This window comes from Lutra lutra, chromosome 3 (assembly GCF_902655055.1).
Source record: "Lutra lutra chromosome 3, mLutLut1.2, whole genome shotgun sequence".
Classification (NCBI taxonomy): domain Eukaryota; kingdom Metazoa; phylum Chordata; class Mammalia; order Carnivora; family Mustelidae; genus Lutra; species Lutra lutra.
This window is the reverse complement of record NC_062280.1, coordinates 91,480,345-91,502,842: the sequence shown is the minus strand read 5'-3', so window position 1 is coordinate 91,502,842 and position 22,498 is coordinate 91,480,345. Positions and strand designations below refer to the sequence as shown.

The 22,498-nt window shown below is 34.1% G+C and overlaps 1 protein-coding gene across 1 annotated transcript in view; it reads right to left on the bottom strand.

The window, feature by feature from the left end:
* The window catches only part of LRP1B (LDL receptor related protein 1B), a 1,982,574-nt gene that overhangs the window by 130,132 nt on the left and 1,829,944 nt on the right, over nt 1-22,498 (bottom strand). Inside the window, 5 exon segments of the mRNA XM_047722477.1 lie at nt 6,086-6,218; nt 6,561-6,667; nt 8,361-8,490; nt 13,542-13,648; nt 20,725-20,841. Coding sequence (XP_047578433.1) covers nt 6,086-6,218; nt 6,561-6,667; nt 8,361-8,490; nt 13,542-13,648; nt 20,725-20,841 — 594 coding nt within the window.

The window sequence follows — 22,498 nt, the reverse complement described above, 5'->3', positions numbered from 1 at the left end:
CAAACATAATACTCTACTTTTGGTTTATTTGGACCATTTAGTGAATGTAGGCATTGTCCAAAAATAAAGAAATACAGAAGGAGGAGCAAGCTTAATAGAAATAATTACACAATTCATTTAAGGAATAGTAAGACAATCATGTAGTGATATTTAACAGGATAGTGGATAAATGTGTTTAAAAGATAAGACAAGTTCTGAGCTGTAAATATGTAGCTGGGAATGATCCGAATGTAGTTGTTATTTGAAATTTAGAACGAAACAGAGGAAATCAACATTTAAAGACTGGATAGATAAAGAGGAGTCTGCAAAAGAGACAGAAAAAGTAGCCAGAGTTTTTGGAGAAATACCTGAGAAGTGTTCCAACAAGGAAGTAGTAGTGAGCATATTTATATAATGCTAAAAGAGGAGGTTCAGTGAACTGGTGGTGGATTTATTGATGTGTTTGTAGTTCATTATTATTAGATGAAAAAGTAGTAGTTACTGTAATCATCCATTCCTTTCCAGGAGTTTGGTCTTAAAGGCAAGGAAGAAAGGAGGAAGTTATGTGAATAAGAGAGGCTGGTTCCTTGTATGGAGTAAAACAGATATCCGATATACTTAAGTCCTACTGAGAATAATTCAGTAGACAGAGTAAGCTTGAAGATACAGAAGAGAGAAAGGGTACTTGATACAATGAATTCTTTGAGAATCCAGAAATTGTGAAGGATTTGAGATTTATTTTAATTTTTTTTAAAGATTTTATTTATTTATTTGACAGAGAGAGATCACAAGTAGACAGAGAGGCAGGCAGAGAGAGAGAGGAGGAAGCAGGCTCCCTGCTGAGCAGAGAGCCCGATGCGGGACTCGATCCCAGGACCCTGAGATCATGACCTGAGCGGAAGGCAGCGGCTTAACCCACTGAGCCACCCAGGCGCCCAGGATTTGAGATTTAAACTAATATAAAAGGATTATGCTTAGATTGGAGGTAAAACTAGTCTCTCATTTCAAGAGGGAGGAATGGGGGAAAGGTTAGGCTAGGCACAGCATTAGGTAGATTTGTTAATTTGGTGACCAGATGTTGAATAAAGCTCAAGATTTTAAACTATTTCTGTGAAGTAAAAGGTAAGGAAGAAATTCAACTTTTTAAAAAACTCGGTAGGGTTAATGGTAGAGAGATGATTAGGGACATAGAGGTCGATGGCTTAGAATCTTTTTTTTTTTTTTTTTTTTTTTAGTTAAAGCTGAGGCCAAGATATTGTGATAGCAATCTGAACAGTTCTGAGAGTTTCTGCAAAAACGCTTAACATAACTGGCACATCCTACATTGGCATCTTTGAAGACTAGCAAACTCTAAAATATGGAAAAAGTCAAGTCCTTGGTAAGTCCACCATGGTGAGTATCACCATGTAAGACTGACAATATAATATCTGGCATTGGGGTGCCCCTTTCTTTCAACTTCTGGAATGGTCAGTTCTAAAATGCCCTAATTCAAAATATAATTTCAATGATCAAAACCCATGCAAGAAAAAATATATTACCACTTAACAACTCTGTCTGAAAACAATAAAAAGATAACATATACAGCCTTTAGTATTAAAGAAACTTAAGATATGAATATTGATAGGCGGTGAGTGTTTGCTTAATTCATTCAATATCAAAATCCATGGAAAAAGAAAGTTATATTCTTTCAGAATAAAGATGCTCTCATGACTAAATCTCATTGCATGTTCCATTTTACAATGGATTATATTCAAACAAAATTTGTGAACTCTTGACATTTTCTGACTATTTTAGAAAAGTCTATTTGTAGCACATCAGTCTTGTTGAAAGGAAAATAAAAAATGAGTTCCCAAAGGTATCACATTAGGTAACACAATTTCCCCATAAATGGGCATATTATTTTTTTATTAAGAAGCAGAGAAATATAAATGAAATCACAATTGTAGAATAAGAAAAACATTTTGTGATAACTTACTAAAGGGTTCCTATTGTACCATGAAGGATATGTATTTAAAAAAAAATGCATCATGGGGCTACCATGACATCTTGAGTCTAACATAAAATGCTTATTTTGAAATGACATGAGGCACACATAACCAACAAAATTCCAGTTTCCTAGTCATTAGTCATGTTCTTAATAAGCTCGACAGAAGATTATTAGAAAAATAGAAAAGTGTGTGTATACATCTATAAAGAAAAACCTGTGTCTGAATATAACTGAACTTTTGGCAGGTTCATAGAAATCTGGACAGGGCATTATCATCAAAATTAAGCATCTAAAGTTCCCATTTTAATTTAGGTAGAGGGAAAGTTTAATATATGATAATGTTTTATAATTTTCATAAATAGTTAACATATTTTTGAGCTGGTGATTACTAAAAAGAATAATTCTCAATCTTGTCCACCAAAATTGCTAAAGAGAATAAAGTTTGGGATCTCAGACCAAAACAAATACCAAGTTTCCTTGAGGCAACATGTTTTAGCTTTGGAAGTATGAATGCTGCTTTTAATTCCACAGTATTTGGGGGTTTGACTTTTTAAAGTAAACTAGTAAAGCTAATTCTCTTAGAAAATGTTCCTGCATCCCTATTGCCTTCCAACCCCAACCCTTTGTTCATGTGTCCAGATCTGGGATGAATGAAGTGAGATTTGTTTATTCTGGCATTCCTTTTCCTCAAAGCCTTAAAGTACATTTATCCAGTACCTAAACCATTTGTTGGAGGTAAGTGAAATGCTAGAAATCTGAATTCGAGCAAGCCTTAAGGTATATCCTTACAGGATCAAATACTTTAACCACCAAGATAATTCATTGGAATTTACCTGACAGCAAAGAAACCCAAGAAAGTTAGAAACATGAGTATTGATGGAAGGGGAGCTTTGACACATTTGTAAATAATTGAATTAAAGGTCTTCAACTCTTTTTTTAATCAGTAAACTTAAACTCTTAGTAGAGTCGGTTTAAATCTAAAAAATAACTCAGATTTCAAATGTTATCGTTCAATGCTAATGTTCTTTTTTTTTTACTGTAATGTTTGATTTTTAACCTGTAATTTTTCGTTCAAACAAACATTTCTTATGAAATTTAATATTTAAAAAATAGATAAATCCTGACAGGACTGCCCTTATACAAACACACATACAGTCACTCACTTTCTAGATATTCCTATGGCTCTTGGAGACATTTCACTGTGGTTGGATCTGATAGTATGAAAAATTAATACAGAAAGGTTTCTAGAAGTAAAACAAGAAACTAGATCTCTTGAATCTCATTTCAATAAATTTTCTGTGCTTTACTTAGTATAAATTCTTTTACCCTTTCTTTTTGAAAAAATATTTGAAGACTCTTTAAAAGCCTTGGAAAACTTCTCATTATGCTTGATATTAAAACCAAATTCTATAGCATTAATTTCCAGTTACTTATAGTTCCTAAACACTTAAAGTTTCTCTCACGTCTGAGACTTTTGTGCATAATGATAACACTGCCTGGAATGCACTTCTTCATTCTGTTTGCATACCTAATTTTTTACATCAAGAAACTCACATTCCAACAGGGGAAATCTAGTCAACTAATACAGAAGCAAGTATACTAGAAGGAAAAATACTATAACAGGAATGCAATCAAAGGGTTGCTAGGGAAGCTCCAGAAGAGACTGAGATTTGGTAGAAGACAGTAGCAACTGAATGGACTTGGAAAGATAGATATAATTTTCATTGGCAAAGGTATCGAGATGGTGGAAATAGCAGAGGAATCAGGACAGACATTGGAAAACATGGAAAATGTTACTAGATTTATTCTTCAGTTTGGTCTAGGATATATGATATAAAGTGAAGTAATCGAGGATAAGGGCAGGGAGGTAGAGCAGGATCATTTTCTTGTAACCTTGACTGCCATATTTATATATAACCAGAAAGAAAGAGGTTCAAGCTAACGTCGACATAATCAGAGTTACACTTCAATAAGATCAACCTGGCAGCAGTGAGTGGAATGTATTAGAGTCCAATTACATGGCATTACATGAACCCAGGCAAGAAGCAATGAGAGAAAGAGCCAGACTGGTGACAGAGACTGAACTTGAGGGGCTGGAGCTTATTAGCTAGAAAATGGAAAAAGATGAGTTACTTAATTGTCCTGAAGTCTTAGAATATGATTGTGTTGAAGAGCTTTTGGTGCCAGAGTGTCTACAAAGTTTGCTGTCTCTAAAGTGACCAATTATAGAATGTGAATGTGAGAATTTTACCAAAAATAGAAACAGCTATTAGGGAAGCACAACCTTTTATGGCTCTATATAATGCACTGCAGATTCCAAATGAGAACTAGGATTTCTTCTGGTGAATATTGCAATACTTTATCAGGTTGGGTACGGAGATTTTAGGAAATAATAAAGGTTTGATCTAATATTAAAGAAAATGGAGGATATTTTTCTTTGAGTGACTAGATTTTTATAAAAGCAAATATTTTTTTTTCTTTTTAAAAAGTCTTTTAAATGATTTTATTTGTTTATTTATTTGAGAGGCAGATAGAGAGAAAACACAAGCAGGAAGGAGAGGGAGAAGCAGGCTCCTTACTGAGCAGAGAGTCGTAAGAAGGGCTTGTTCTTAGGACCCTGGGTTCATGACCCAAGCCAAAGGCAGGTTCTCAAATGACTAAGCCACTGAAGTGCCTCTAAAATTTTTATTCAAATTCCAGTTAGTTAACAGTGTAACATTAATTCGAGATGTACAATATAGTGATTCATCATTTCCATACAACCCCCAGTGCTTATCACAAGTGTACTCCTTAATCCCCATTGCCTATTTCACCCATCCCCTACCTACCCCCCTCTGTAACCATCAGTTTGTTCTCTATAGTTGAGTCCATTTCTTGATTTGCCTCTTTTGTTTTCCCTTTGTTGATTTATTTTGTTTCTTAAATTCCACATATGAGTGAAATCATGTGGTATTTGCCTTTCTCTGACTGACTTATTTCACTTAGCATTATACTCCCTAACTCCATCCATGTGGTTGCAAAGGTATATTGAAACTGTATAAACCCTGAGTACATGTTCAAATGCCCTGCAACGTACATCAATAATTAGCATCATCTCTGTTGATGATATTCCAAAGACTGAAATGCAAAGTCCATTGACTTTTTAAAGCAGCTTAAAAATAATTTTGCATTTAGGGCGCCTGGGTGGCTCAGTGGGTTAAGCCGCTGCCTTCGGCTCAGGTCATGATCTCGGAGTCCTGGGATCGAGTCCCGCATCGGGCTCTCTGCTCAGCAGGGAGCCTGCTTCCTCCTGTCTCTCTGCCTGCCTCTCTGCCTGCTTGTGATCTCTCTCTGTCAAATAAATAAATAAAATCTTTAAAAAAATAATAATTTTGCATTTAAACAACATATTTAACATTATGAACATAATAAGAGTTATAGAATTTGTGATCATTTTAAGCTTGACCCACAATTTCTTTGCTTTCATCTCATTAACCTTAAAGTAGTAACAAAGTTGCTTGTAATGTAGTGAATTACAATTAAAAAGTTGTTATTTTTCAGGAAATATTTTCACAAAACTAGAAAATAATGCACTACAAAATTTAAAGCTGACTTCCAGACTGACAAAAAATGTAGATCATTTTCTCAGCCATATGGCTAAAAGGAAATTTGGGGCACAAGCTGCAACCTATGTATGACCTAGCAAATTAGTATGTGTAATATAGTATGCCTTATGTTATTATTCTTTCATAGTAAGGCAAGCAATGTGGAAGAGAAATGTATCTCAAAAATAGTTTTGTAGTAACGGCTCTAGCGGTTATGCTCCCTGCATCCTTCTACTGTCCCTATTCCTGACCCAGTATCTAATCCAAGGACAGGCTTGGGGTAGAACACATTAAACACTTGCACTTTGGTTGCCTTTGTCATATGTAGCTTGACATTTACTCTGTCTGAAAATTATCCAGATTTTGCTTACTCAGAGCAGGATGTTACATAATGAAACAGGAATGGGTAAAGAAAATCATTTGGTGATTCCATCCTCTGGCCCTAGTGCCCTATTGATTCTGCACAACATTTTAGCTGTCATTCTCTTATTTCCAGGCAAGTGCACACACACACACACACACACAGACACCTTACCTCTGTCACAGTTCTCTTCATCACTGCCATCCACACAGTCATGAATGCCATCACAGAGCCATCTAATTGGAATACAGTGGGCTTTATTTCTGCATCGAAACTGATCTTCCTTACATTCAGTCACACAGTCCATCTGTTCAAATACAAATAAGCACTGCAGTTTTCATTAATGATAATGACATAGTCACAGGCAAAATAAACATGCAGCTGACAATACTGGAGATTTATTACACCGTGGGCTTTCTTTTATTTTGACTTAATGAATATAACCTCTGCAAATGACAATGGGGCTTAGTATATGAACAGCATGCAGACTCAGGTATCTGTTGCAATTTCTGTATTGAGTGTACTGGTCCTAATATTTTAGACATTGCTAAGAATCAAGAATCTATCTCTTTACTCTATTTTTATTATGTTTGCTTTCCCGAACCTAATTCATGTAATTCAGAGATTTTAATCAAATGATAGATTTTACCTCATCAGAACCATCAGCACAGTCATATTCTCCATTACATTTCAAAGATGCTGAAATACATCCTCTGCTTGCACATATATATTCACTTGATGAGCAAGTAGGAGAAGCTGAATATAATTATAAAGTTAAGATTTAGATTCGGTAAATTGAATGATTGGTTTCATAGATAAAAACATAAATAAGCATGTAACAAATGCACAGACAGCAATGAAGGTAGTTTACATTATTTAAACTATAGTCCATATCTGATATCAAACATTTATTTAAAATGTGTTTCACAGTATTATCGCATTTTATTAAATATACCTAAAAAAATGATGTAATAACCTGTTCAGTAAGTATTCAACTCACCAGACTAAAGAAAGAAGGAAAAAAATCTATATAGTCTCCACCTCTTTAGTTTTGAAGAGTTACATGAATTTTCCATAATTTTAAATTAAATTATTTAAAAACAAAGGCCTTAAATTGTTTTTAAAATTGTAAAGGGATTTAGTGACCCTTGGAAATGTTAATGTATATATGCATCATATAAATCTAAAAGTAGAAATCTTGGCATAGTCTCATAGACCCCATGATATCTAGCTGGCTGTGTTGACATAAATGTCATATTTGCATAAGTTCTGAGAAGTACTTTTGTTTTGGGGTCTTAAACATGAATAACGCAAAATTAACTGAGTCTATAGCAACTTTATGACATAGAAAATGAAAATAACAAGTGGATATTTAAATTACTATCAATATTAAATCTAATTAACTGACACAGTAATTATGATTGTTGCCTTTGTCTATGGGTTTGAATCTGCTAGGCCAGCATTCAAACCTCCAGGGTTCTTGGCCTTACAGTGGTCCACTAGGTAGCCAAATGTACTTATATAAGGAGTCTGTGGTCTGAAATGCTTATTTCCAGGATTCTAAAAAGCTTTTTCCTAGAGTTTTAATTCCTTTTAATTGACAGTGTTTGCCTAGGGGTCTGTATTCATATGGAGACTGAGAACTAAATTCAGTAAGAAAAAAGATGCAATCAATTACCAATATGAACCATGTGCATTGTACAGACATATAACAATGCGTGTGTCCTGTATCTGCTACTCTCACCTGGGTTCTCAAAGTAATGCTTTTGTGGTTATACACAGATTATAACATAATTTTCTTCCAGGAATTCTTTTTCCTGTAAGATAATGTTATTAAAATACCTAAGGTATAAAAAATTAAGTTTTAATGAGCATATTTATAAATCCCATACTTAAAGAATAAGAAAGTATCATAAATCGGGTATTCTTTTCCTGTACTCTGGTCTTGCTTCCTAATTTTATTTTGATTTTGGATCAAGATGGAAATAGAAATAATACACTTACACATTTTCTCAGTTGGTATCATGTTGAAACTACTAAATTCTGTTTCATAACCTTCATTTCCATAACTGAAAACTTGATTTTCATTGCACTTACAGTTTCAACATATTTCGTTTTGCCATCTTGGAAAAATAATTCCAAATGGTGTGGAAAGAGAGAGAAACCGGAAAATCGAATTTTTAGGAGTTTAATGCTTGGATCCCCAACATAGTAATGATCTTACCTTCAAAAACAGTTTCAAAACATAGCAAGGGCACACCATTGGATCCATCTACAAATATTTCTTTTTTTATCTGCAAATATTTCAAAATTTTATTTCTGAAATAGTAAATGTGTGTGTGTGTGTGTGTGTGTGCATTTGCCATTGTTTTCTGTACATGATTGCCTAAATTGAAATTATACCTACTTAAAATATCAGCTAAACTAACTATCACCTCAGTCATTTTACCTGGCTCACAGTGTTTCTCATCTTCTCCATATTTACAGTCTTCATGGCCATCACATTTCCATTTTGCTGATATACACTGACCGTTGGAACACTGGAACTGATCTTTGGAACAACTTGTCTCACAATTTCTCTGTCAAAATCACACAATGCAGTTAACATAAGCTTTTATTTTTTATTTTTATTTTTATTTTTTTGAAGGGCAGCAAAGCAAAGTTTATTGGGTGATAGTACAAAGCTCCCAAAGAGGGAGGGGGACCCAAGAGGGTTGCTGTTGGAGATTCTAAGGCTAGGTTTGTTTGTTTTCTTTTTAAATTAACATATAATGTGTAATTTGTTTCAGGGGTACAGGTCTGTGAATGATCAGTTTTATACAACTCACAGCACTCATCATAGCACATACCCAACCCAATGTCCATACTCCAGACACCCTATCCCTCCCTGCCCTCCCCCGACAGAAGCCCTCAGTTTGTTCCTGAGATTAAAAGCATATAACATAAGCTTTTCGACAAACATATACAAGCCCAAAAGACAGCTAGAAACCTTATGAACAGAAACCTAGAAGTGTAGAAACCATGACTACCACATACAAGAAGCTCAGATGGTCATTTAAATCTATGGTTATATATAACAAAAGAATAACAATTTTCTATTTTCATTTGTCTTTGCAAGTCATAATAAAACAGAAAAAGGAGAAAAGAACATAGATCCCATAGTTCTATTATATCAGAGATCATTTTTCAATAGATAGTTATGGGATAATTTAATTTTAAGATAATTATAGGTGACAATTAAGATTGTGGGGGGAAATTAAGTGTTAAAAATTATTTCTAAGCAAGTACATTCAGTTCATTACGAATGGAATGGCAGGATGAATGTGAAGCAAAGAACCCAAAGGCAAATCTGTTTTGTATTGGCAGAACTTCCCCACATGTCCTTCCTTTCTCCTTCCCATGCCTTTTCCTCACTACCTGTCCCTTCACAGATTAGTTGCTGCTTATAATCCTTACCGCTCTTCCAACATTTGTTGTTAAAGAACTGTGAAATGAACGGTCACAATTGTCACTTCTACTAACTGCATACAGATTTTATTTGGAATTCAAACGAGACAGTAGTAGATATATTTTTGGGTCCCTTTCTTTCTTTTTTTTTTCCATTTTATTTTATTTTATTTCTTTTCAGTGTTCCAAAATTCATTGTTTATGCATGACACCCAGTGCTCCATGCAATACGTGCCCTCCATAATACCCACCACAACTGTAGAAAACAAGGAATATAAATTAAAATTGCATGTAATTCAGTTCCAGTAGAAAAGGGATCATGTCTGTATGGATAGGGATCATGTGTGTTTGTGAACCAAATATCTAATACTGTGCCATGATTTAAATAACTGCTTAGGAAGTATTTGTAGAATTAATGATTATCTCAGCACTAAAGGAATTTGAGTAAAATAGTTCTATAACAAATGGCACTGGTATATCTGTATTGTCAACTATATAGAAGATTGCACTTCTAGATACTTTTTCTATCAGAAGATTTCAATCTAAAATAAATTACAGTATTGTTGATGAGTGTGTGTGCGTCTATATTTGCAGGTTATTTAATTATCATTTTAGATCCTTAAAAGCATACAGAAAGAAATAGAATAATGAACCTCATGGGCCCATCCTGCTTGTTTAACAATGATCGACACTTCACTATTCATGTTTCATATATCCTCCTCCACCACATTTATTTATAGTCTGGATTACTTAACACAATAACAATAGTATTAGAACATTAATAATATTACAAATTGGCAAAAATTCCTTAGTATAAAGTCATTCCCAATCAATATCCAAAATATTCTCATTTTTTAAACTACATTAAGATAGTATTTGGTAGAATAAAGATCTAAAAGAAGTTTACACTTTGAATTTGGCCTGAGTTTCTTTAAATGAATGACTATTTCTCATTCTCCTAGGTTTTTTGTTTGTTGGCTAGTTTGTTTGTTTGTCTGTTTGAATGCCATTTACTACTTGAAGACACTAGGTTATTTGTTCTGTTGAATGCCTCCGGTTCTGAATTTGGCTGATTGAATCCTAAAAAAGATACTTTGGTGACATCTAAAGTGACTAATGAGATTTTTGTTTTTTAAAAGTAATATTATAAACACATGTATTTTTATACATGTATTCTATTTCTATCCATTACCGTCACTTTTTCCCCCCTGGTATTCAAGTTGTCCCTTTGATTAGCAGAAAATCCCTTCAATTAGCTCCTATGTATTCTGGACGTTATAGTAATGGTCTTGTTCTGGCTTAACAAGATGTTAGTGGCTCATTTTGTCAATTTTCTTTTTCAGATCTAAAACTGGACATTTCTCAAAGGAGTTTTGTCTCCTTTAATTGGAAAATGGTATTTAGAGGCCCCTATGTGAATGTTAGGGTCAATCTATAATACTGAGATGTCATCAGTTTAGCTAGGAATTATATATTTTTAGAAAGAGTAAGATAAATCAAAATCTCTTACTGATACGTGTGAATTTAATATTACAGAATTTTTATTTACTTTTTTTGTTCCTACATTGGTATCTCCTTTCTTTTACATAAAAATTCTGAGTGCGGAAAAAAAAAAAATTCTGAGTGTGAATAATATGAAAACAACTAAGCATTTGATCTATCCTATTCTCAATATATGCAAGCTTCAAATTAGCGAAAACAATAATATTACCAAATATATGAACACAGTTTAAGATTCATTTGCATTTTTTGTCCACACAATGCAATATACTTAATGCAGAGGCTAAATACTGTATTTTAAAGTCACTTTAAATAATTTTTTTCTGCTATTAATGTGATACACAATGATATTGATCCAAGTTATTATTATTGTTTAGCTGGATATGAACAAGCTAATTACATTATCAGTTAGCATCCTTATAAAACCTCACAATTTTATCTTTTGTTTCTAAGATGAGAGTATCCTGTGTATAATTTGGCTTTCTAGCCATTTGTTCAGTTCACTTTTTTTTTCTTAAGATTTTATTTATTTATTTGACAGACAGAGATCACAAGTAGGCAGAGAGGCAGGCAGAGAGCGAGAGAGGGAAGCAGGCTCCCTGCTGAGCAGAGAGCCTGACACTGGGCTCAATCCCAGGACCCTGGGATCAGGACCTGAGCCGAAGGCAGAGGCTTAGCCCACTGAACCACCCAGAACTCCTGTTCAGTTCACTGTTTTGTTTGCTTCTTTGTTTGTCAATGTAACCTGGCATTCTAAACCTTAAAAAGAAAAGAGGAATCAACTGCCTGTAGCGTTACACACTTCACACTAAATGGCTGTGAACGTAGAGGAAGACCACCTTTAAGACTGGGTTCAGTGCATAAACAATGAATCTTGGAAAACTGAAAAAATAAAGTTAAATTAAAAAGATTAAAAAAATTAAATAAAAGAAAAAGAACGTAATTTAGATTCTCTAGGGGCATATCATGAAAATGTCTGAGTAATGGATTTCTAGTCAGCCATCAAGGAACTGCATAACTTCCATTAATTTAGGGCATGAGATAAATGTGTTAATAAGACTATCTAATCTACTTTCATTTGAATTAAGATTTTGAAAAAGAAGTGTTTGAGTCTGTTTACGTACCTTGGATATCTAGTGAATAACATGGAAGATGAAATCATAAGCCTTAAGCAGTATATTTTTACCTCTTGAGGTTTCAGGGATTACACAGGGTAGGTGAAACAAACTTCCATGGTATGTATGAGTTTATGTGGAAAGTGTTTCATTGGGTAACATTTAAGATAATTCTTGAATAAATGGATACTAAGTAAATATGTAGCTGGGCAATGTAAGAGTTTAGCTCCCCTATGATTTTTTTTTTTATTTTGTTTTGACTTGTGAACAGCCCCATGAATATAAATGGTATTTTTCAATTTCTCCTGAGAGACCTTAGCAACCCCCAAGAATTAAGTTTTCTGGCCTTTACGTGAGAAGTTAAAAATATTTATTTCCAAAATCTAGGCTCCTGAATGTGACTGGGGAATTTTCTAACACTGTTAGAATGGAGAAGTGTCCAATCTTAATAAGGATACCTGAAGACTGGGAAAGAACCAGTCTGCGTGGGTTCTATAAATAGTAGAGACTTACAATGTCTGCCAAAGATGCAGAAAATCAGTGGATGAGTAAGGAAGTTTGACCTGAAACACAGAAACCTCTAGAATAACAGAGTAGATTCTCTCTAGGCAAACCTAGAGTCAATGGGATGACCTTCATGAGGGGAAAGTTCATATGTGAGACCTTCCAGAGCAGCAGAGCTCTCAAAATTCATTGTACCCTAGAATGAACCATGGTGGCCACTGAGGACCAGACACTTCATTTTTCATTTATCTCTGAGTAGCACTGATTTCACCAGTGCTGTGTTCCTGATATTAATATGGAAAATCATTAACAGAGAAAATCATGAATAGTGATTATTACTGGACCTTTCTATATTTGAAAGTAAAGGATGACAATTCACTTTAGATTTAATTGATAAAAAGATATTAACTGTGTATCATATACTTTTTAAAAAAAATTTATGGCGTAATTAACAGCTGAGACACAAATACATAGAGGCATAAATAATAAATTGTGTGAAGCATTATAAGTGTTAACACAGTCTAAGTTTCCAGAATCATCCAGAAATATTCCAGAGTTTTTCACATAGACCTTACTATAAATGGGTTGTGATTCATCATCTAAGCAAAGCTGGACCTGTGGTTTCATGAAAATTGATGACCCACATCAAAGTCTATAAGAGTGTATCTATTGAGGAAAGAGACTGGGGAGAAGAAACTGTTTAAAATGCATAAAAATATTAGTCCTGACTATAAATATTGCAGCAAATTTATGAACAAATTCACAGATGGCAAAGGCACCAGCTATAGGGAATAAGGTTTCCAAATATCTTATTCCCAACCCAGCCATTCACCACTTGAGGTAAAACAGATTATAAAATTAACTGTCAATAGTAGCACAAGAGCTATTCCCTGCGCTGGTGTGTGCCACACAGTGCTTAGATATAATACTACTTATCTCATTGTGTCAGGAGTAAAGTGCATTTCAGAACTGTCCATGTCACACCTCACTGGATTGAATAATAATAATTATAAATGTGACTCTAAAGAACTTTCTTTTTTGTTTGGCTTGGCAAAGTGGCTTACCTCGTCAGAGCCATCTGCACAGTCAAAATCTCCATCACACCAGAACCTTGAAGAAACGCAGTCCCCATTGGCACAGAGAAAATCTTTCAGTGTGCAGGTCTGTGGCTCTGGGGACACACACACAAAAAAAAATAGCACAGGTTTATTCTATTATATGTAAATGCATTCTAAATTTATATGACATATAGTATGAGGTAGCATTAAGAAAAAAGAGGTTAGCCAAGCAGAATCAATAAATTGTTTAGAAAAAAGTGTTTCATGAAGCATCTTTGGGACATAATATAATGATTTTTCACACTTATTTTAAAGTCATGAATAGAAAGTGGTATTTCAGAAAAAAAAAGTATAAAAGACAACAAATAGCCCACTGTTTAGTAAAAATGTAACATCAAAGTAAAATAAAAGAAACAGAAATCTACATATTACATAATAACAAATCTTTTTCAGCTGTTGGAATTCTGTCATTTTATGTATTTAGTTTAAGTAAGTAAGACGGTTTGTGACTGTACTCATGGGGCTATTTACTAATTGAGTAGTAAGTCCAGTCTTTGAGTCTTGACTTCTATTTTGCATTCTAATGACTTCCTAATTCGTCAATTTTGTCTCCAGAAAATCTCGAGTTCATTAAAAAAAGAAGGGCACATGGCGATATTATTGGACATGACTGGGTGGGTAAGAGTGGAAGGGACAGAAGGAGGCTCTTTTTAAAAACTGCCTCTTTGTTTATGCAATGTTTTGCTAATGTTCTGTATAATTTACCTGCCATTTTAGATAATTTGCCAGTTATTGATTTAATTATGATTCACCATCTTACACACAGGATATAAGCCAAAGAGTATGACTTGCTACTTGGCTTACCTCTGATATGGAGTATGTTTCCTCTGAACAATGAAATAGGATTTTAGGAATTTTTCCTTGTAGGTAATCGATAGGACCGCTAGAGATCATCTCTTGTTTAGTTCTTGTTCTCTAAATAGAACTGATATCTGGCATGAGGGAAGACCCCTTTTCGTTTTCTCTACTCATTAACTGTATTTACAGCCGCCTCACACACAATGATACTCAAGTGAAGTAGGAATAACAGACATTTAATTTAAGGAGTATCCACACGAAGCCCCATTTTCTGCATAAAGATTGTGGCTCTTTCAGCCTGCATTTGAATATTGCTCTACACAATCACTCAGTTTCTAGCTGTCAGGTAACGGCATCAATGTTTGGTATCATGAAGGCTCTTATATTTCCATAGAAAAATCCCTCCTGAGACCAGTGTAATATGGAAAGTGTAATATGTATCAGCATTTTGTTCTGCTTTGGGACTTACCTTCGTCTACAGTGTGACATTCAGTCTATGAATAAGACAAAATGCTACTCAGTGGGATGAGAAAAAGCCACTTAACAGGAGGATCCCCCTCATTTCTCAACATTCCTTTGTTTAGTGAGCATGACGACTACCCTTTCTCCTTTTGTCTTTGCATTATATGTACATACACCACATTTTAAACTTAAAAAACAACGGTATAAATACTAATATCACTACTTAACAATAATAATTCCTACCAACTAGTGATTGCGTATTTGTTGTGAAGCACTAGGTGAAGTTAATGCTAAGCAGAGGAATTAACTCAACAATTAATCCTAACAACTGTATGAGGTAGGTACTATTATAGGACCCTTTCGTCAATGAGTAAACTGAGGCACAGAGAGCATAAAGAACTTTCTCCCAATCACCTTGTAGGCAGAAGAGCTAGTATTGAACTTGAACCTATGCAATCTGATATTAGGGCCTGTAGTATTTACTACTAGGCCGTATCATTGCCCCCCATACTACGGAGGAAATAAGGTGTTCACATATTACAGAGATTAATAATAAAGCCCTGAGATCAAGTTACTTTTTGAAGGTAGATGGCTAGCAATGTCTAGTTCATTAAAAATAAAAATTAAAAAAATAAAAAATTCATCTTATCATTCCTCCATACTGAAGCCATTTCACCCTCCTGTTTGCAGACATGCAGTTTTCTTCTTAGGGAAAACAAATTATAGTGAAATTAATTAATTAATAAAGAAGTGCTTAATCTATTTAATAGTGGTAAATAACAATCAAAATGATTTTCATTAAAGAATTAGAGAGTATTTTTTAAATACATTGTATTTAAATGTTTACAAGTAACAGCAGTAGAAATATCAAACTTCATGGAGTTGGAGGTATTTGGATGGGATTTTTTTTCCTTTAATATTTTAACTTGACTTTATCTTAAACACAAGTGTGTTCATCATATGCCAAACAACAATGACTTCACAAACTTTGACACACTTTGCTATAGGAAGGGTTGAAGGTTGTTGATCTAAGATGATAACAAGTTATGTTATAAAGTATTTCAAAGCATTTGACCAATAATTCCACAGAACGGTTGTTCTATAGAGACTTTGTTAACATCATTAATTACTCTATTCTGATATGGACACAGAGGAACTGAGTGATTTGTTGAAAAAAGTTTTTTTAGTGCATATGAAATTCTGTAAGTTTCTAGCATGCTTTTAGGAATGCCAGCAAAACCACTTGTCAATAATAATCATGAATTATTTATGCATAAGTGTCATCAAGGAATGGGATAGCTATAGCTAGTCTGTTTTTAACTCTCATCTATATGCCTCATAATCTTTTGCCACTGGGTGTCTCAAAAGGAAACTCTCTCTTGAGGGAAAGGTAATTTAGTTATGAAAGAAGGTCCTGAGGGATTATATTCTCTTATTGTTTCTTACCTTTGATCTTTTTGGATAAAGTATAAGACAAATTTTAGATCTTGGAATGATAGTTAGCATTTTTCTTGTTAAAAACAAAATTAACAAAATGATTTTATCTGGAAGATAACCCATTTGGAAAGAAAACTTGAGTGTGAAAATTTCCCCAGTATTTCCAAAATGTGTTTCTCACATTAACTTTCTCTGATACTACCTATATCCCCAGATCTAAAGTGGATAGGGAACCTCACGCATGAATAATTGACCAGGTTTCCATAAATCTTATCTAAACATGCCAAATTAAAAAAAGAAGCCTTTTCAGGACATCTTTTGGAAGGTCGATCTGGATTCTATAGTAAGAATAAAAAATAGGGACATTGTATGGAAAAGTCACTTTCCTCAATACTAAAGGAGGGAAAAACATATAGGCTCAGAACTGAAAAGAGCTTTGGAAGCCATCTTGCACAAAATTGAAGAAACTAAGTTTAGAAAATAAAAGTGACTTTCAAAGCCACAGAGTTAGTGGCAGAGCAGAAAGGCTTCCAGACTTTAATTTCTCTGCTGAGTATATTATCATAAACCCTTGGTGATAAGTTCAAAAGTTATATGAATGTGGGTGTAAGCATCTGAGGAGAATTTTTAGAATACAATTAGTATAACTGACATGCTATACAAATAATCTTCTGATATAAATTCAGTGTGAAAGTACTAGAAATTCAAATAAGGCAGACACAGCTTGTCTCTCTACAAAAACCTTAATCTGGTTGATCAAGTTATTTGGTGCTTTTAAATCTATTGGATTGTTAGTTACTTCTTAATAATGCAAAGATGTAAAATAATTTATTTTGCACATCAATTACTTAGAGGGCATACATGCCATATATATTGTATTTATTGCTGATAAAGATAGTATAGATGATAGATTCGTCAGATATTTCCAAACCTTTGATACAGATGACAAAATAACTTCAATAATAAAAAAAAATTTCTTGTTTTTAAGAGCCTAAATCATTGTTGGAGCACAGTGTCCCTGCTGAACACTTAACAAGGGAAATCATCAGCAGATGATGAAAAAATGACAATGGACTAATTATCCCATATAAATATAAAAAAGTAGAAAGCATAATGAATTTAAAACATCATTGTAGTTAATTGCTCCACTATGATTCAGATTCTTCCCATATCTATGCCTGGAGTATTTCCAACACAATTTAAAGAATAAGCTCATTATATCAGATTCATAAACAAGTAAGTCCAAAAGTGATTTTAACAATACATTGCTAATATTATAAATGTGTCAGGCCCTGTGCTGGACCCTGAGAAATAGCCCTGCTCCATACACTATTTCCAGATATTTAAATAGGAACTAAGATACATGCAAAAAAGAAATGAGTGGTATAATGGAATGCAGGGGAGTGGTTGGTTGACAGAATATGGTCAAATTAAAAAAAAAGATGCTGTTGTTGTTTTTAACTCTAAGGCTAATTTATTATCTCTGCTATACTTCTCTATGTAATATTTTCCAATAATAACCACCAAATGTGAACCAAAATGCACACAATTGACTAATGATATTTAGAAAATGTGTAACAGTATACTGTTATCATTTTTGGTATACTGTTATCATCTATATACATATTAAAATTAAATTTATATATGTGATGTGTTATATTGAGAGTTGTGATCACAATATGTAAATAGTAATTCTATGTATATATAATAATTTTATTATAATTATATACATGAAATTATAATAGTTTCAATAGATAATGAGAAATTGCAAATATCTTGATAGCATTTTATATGGGAGCAGTATCTTTTCTAAAGCTGACTTCCATATAACCAATTTCTAGGTGTTTATATAGCTATTATGTATTATTTTCTCTTTCTTCATTGACCGAGCTTCTGTCCATGTAGAACTCCTAGTATTTTCGATGTTTGAACATTATCATTTCTTTGGGTCTATTCATATGCTATCTTCAAACACCACCCAGTTATCTAGATCCCTCAGTCCTTCCTCTTACACACTCTTACACGTTTACCATGTAACCAGTTCTCTGATACTGGTCCTGTGTATGCCCTCTATCCTACCATGTCACAACTATAACATGCTTCCTTCTTGTTCACTGTCATTAGTCCCCTGCAAATTCATCAATGTTGCTGTCTTACACCACATGATCAGAATGAATGGGAACTAAAATTGAGTCACACATAATTGGGTATTTTATACTGCAATGCTTGGTATTGTAGCCACTCTCTTGCTTTAAGGGTTCTGTGGCTACAGTGATTTATCACTAACATTTTCCAGTGACGAGTGAGAGGCGTGTTCCTTCTTGTGCTCTTGCTTAAAAAAACGACTTTTAGGAGTTGCCAGCAAAACCATTCTCAATCACCTAGGAAACACCAGCAGACTCAAAAACAGGTTATTTCCACCCCTCATTCTTCTTCCCCTTCTTCTCCAGTTTAGCAGTAACCTAACTTCTCACACAATTTCAACCACCCCTTGAACAAAGTATTTTCAAAGATGTAAGTTTCTAATGTGAACTTCTCACTTCCCCTCTCCTGTTCTCAACATCCTTCAATCTTAAGACACTTCTTCTCAGGTGTCTTATTGACAAGTAACACTCAAGGTATCTAAAATTAAGCTAAATAGTTTTCTGTATATTTAAGCACTGAAACAGAAGTGAATTAAACAGAAAAAGTGTATATAATTGCTTCATTTTTGTATTTGATCTTCTATTCCTGCCATTCTTACCTCATTAGGTTTTTATTTTAATCACTGGATAGAATCTGAAAACCTGTGTTAAAAAAGAATCTGGAACACTCTAATGACTCTTTGATATATATATCAAATATATACACACACACACACACACACACACACACACACACACACACACATATGTATTTTTTTTAAGATTTTATTTATTTGAGAGAGAGATAGAGACAGTGAGAGAAGGAACACAAGCAGGGGGAGTGGGAGGGGGAGAAGCAGGCCTCCCACTGAGCAGGGAGCCTGATGCAGGGCTCAATCCCAGGACCCTGGGATCATGACCTGAGCTGAAGGCAGATGCTTAAAGACTGAGCCACCCAGGCACCCCTCTTTGCAATATTTTTTACCTTTTTAAAGAGTAAGATCAGTTGAGATAGCTATATGTGAAGGAGTAATAAAAGGTCCCCAAATCAGAGTATTCTATAATCCTAATGATCCAGAGATTTCATACGTAATGTGCCTGATGCTCAAACACCAGTCAGATTAAGTTTCAAAAGTTATTTTCAAAAAATTTGATAATTTGCAAACTGAATATCCAAGTGGTTTATTAAGGCTGTGACTCTACTAATAACACGCTTTTGTAGAAAATGTTCCTATGTTTTAACATAACAATATCTATTTCATCTCCTGTGTCCTAGGAAATGAATACTCTTATTCCAATGTGTAAGAGTAGACACTATAGTTATCATCGAATCCTTTTTGGAAGTAAGCAGAATATAAATATTTAATAAATGGAATTTGATTATTATCTTATTTTAAAACATGACTATATTGCTTTCTTTGTTTAAACAGCACTGTGAGAAAGTGCTGGTAGGAAATATATTCAGAAATTAATGCTAGAGGGGCACCTGGGTGGCTCAGTGGGTTAAGCCGCTGCCTTCGGCTCAGGTCATGATCTCAGAGTCCTGGGATCGAGCCCCGCATCGGGCTCTCTGCTCGGCAGGGAGCCTGCTTCCTCCTCTCTCTCTGCCTGTCTCTCTGCCTACTTGTGATCTCTCTGTCAAATAAATAAATAAAATCTTTAAAAAAAAAAGAAATTAATGCTAGAATATAAAGATGTTGTCACAATTTTACATACTGCCATACTTTTAAGAAAATAAAATTGTTGGACAATTATTGTCTTTTAGAATTTATTACATAAAAATGCAGGAGGCAGATGATGATAATAGTGTTATTCTATTTTCGGAGAAAAGCATCCTGAATACATATGGTGTTCACCACTCCAGAGAGAATAAAAGATATTTCGCTGAAAGATGCTTATGGGTAAATTTGTAGTGTAAAAGGATTTGAGACTGAAATGAAATGAATACCATCCGCTAAAGAATGATATGTTTTGTTCTGTCTCCACATCATTCAGCCCTTTGTATGAACTTGCATCAAGGGCTCACTTCATTGCATGCTAATGGGTTGCATTAAGCCTCATGATACTTTCATACCAATTCTGATAACTGTAAGAAAATAACTCCCAGTATGTGCATTTCAATAATTCTACCATTTGAGATTCAGGTCAATTTAGTCTGGATATTCTTGCCCAAATGTGAATATATGTATAAAAATGTGAGCTGCAGGACAGATAGGTTCAAATTCATAACTTAACTGAACTAAAAATTGCTATCCTGCTTATTGAATATGCTGTCAAGCTCGCAGTGTTCTCAAGCGAGAGTTACTTACTACAGTTTTCTTCATCTGAATTATCACTGCAGTCATTTTGGCTATCACACCGCCAGTGATCTGGAATACAGTTGTTGTTTCTACACTGGAATTCATGAGGCCCACAAGTCTTTTTATCTGTAAGAGAAAGAGCCAGAGATTGTGTTGTTGACTTCCATGAAGTCACTGCCATGCCAAATCCAGGGTATATGACATTACCTCAGAGCTTAATTCAGTTACTAACTGAGAAGCATCTTTAAGAAAAGCTGAAGGCAAGTGCTAAATAAAATTCATGCTAATGTCTTGTTTTATGTTGTTTTCTAGTCTTGCTTTCATCACTAGCTAATTACAAAGCAACTGATTGGCCCACACACATAAAGTCAACACAAATCAATAAAAAAAATCAAAACTATTAAGAACTAACATTCTCTTTAGCACTCCCTCCCTAAGCCATCTTCTATTTCTTCTGTAAGGCAGCAGAAAGAAATGGTTATTAGTCAGAACCTGAGATTGTCATCTTACCTTTCTCCCTACCTATCAACTGATCTAAACTCAGAGAGTATAATAAAATCTAACATGTACAGACCTTGAAAAATAATAAAGTGCCATCTCACTTGAACTCCTTAATAATCCCACTGGGTGCAAGGACTGGATTTAACTAGTCTTTCACTTTACAGATGATGAAAGACAGACTTAGAGAAGCTTGATGAATTTTTACTATCATTAAATGGTATAGTCAATATATATATTTGTGTGTTTTTACTCTTGCTTTAGTATTCTTTACAACATAATCTGTGTCCATAATGGAGCCAGAATCAGAATGCATGCAATAAGAATTTATTTAACGTTAGATTACTCATTCTTAAATTTCTATAAGAGTAATAGCTAACTGTATATAGTCTAAAGCACTGCATCTTAAACTTCAATGTACATATATATATAAATTACTTGGGAATTTTGCTAAAATGAAGACAGTGATTGAGTAGATCTGGATTTCTAAGAAGCTCTCAAGTGATGACATTCTCCTTAGGTCTATGAAATATACTGAGTAGCAAGGGCCTGAAACATATAGATGGGATAAATTCAATAATATAATGATAATAAAATTATAAATGTCAACTTATAATTTAGGACACATCCTCCTTTCATATACTTAGATCGACTCTATATTCTCACCTGTATTAGAGATCTACAGTGAGTTTTACAACTCAGACTAGTAAAAGAAATTAATTAAAGGAGAAGATAAGCTATTTGTTACTAGTTGGTACTCTTTAAAATGTATCTTATAAAATTCAAACTCAAATAAGATTATGAAAGCAAAAGTGATTTAGATATAATTAGAAAACTAAATAATGAACATCTATCGAGGATCCAACCCACCTCTTGGTAAGCATTTTCATAAACATGATCATATTCAATTCTCATAACATCCCTCAGAAGTATTGTTATATGCATTTAAATGAATGAGAAAATAACTCGCAAAGAGTTTAAGTAATTTCTCCAATATTACAAAAGGTATTAAATGGCAATGGAGAAGTTTATATCCAAATCTTACTCCAAAAAATTTTAATATTTCTGTGAAAATTCTCGAGACAGAATTCAAATTTTTCAAACTTGTCAAATTTGTCTACAGATAGATAGATATCTTTATATATGTCCCTATATAAAAAGCCTGTCTGGGACGCCTGGGTGGCTCAGTTGGTTAAGTGGCTGCCTTCAGCTCAGGTCATGATCCCAGAGTCCTGGGATCGAGTCCCACATCGGGCTCCTTGCTCGGCAGGGAGCCTGCTTCTCC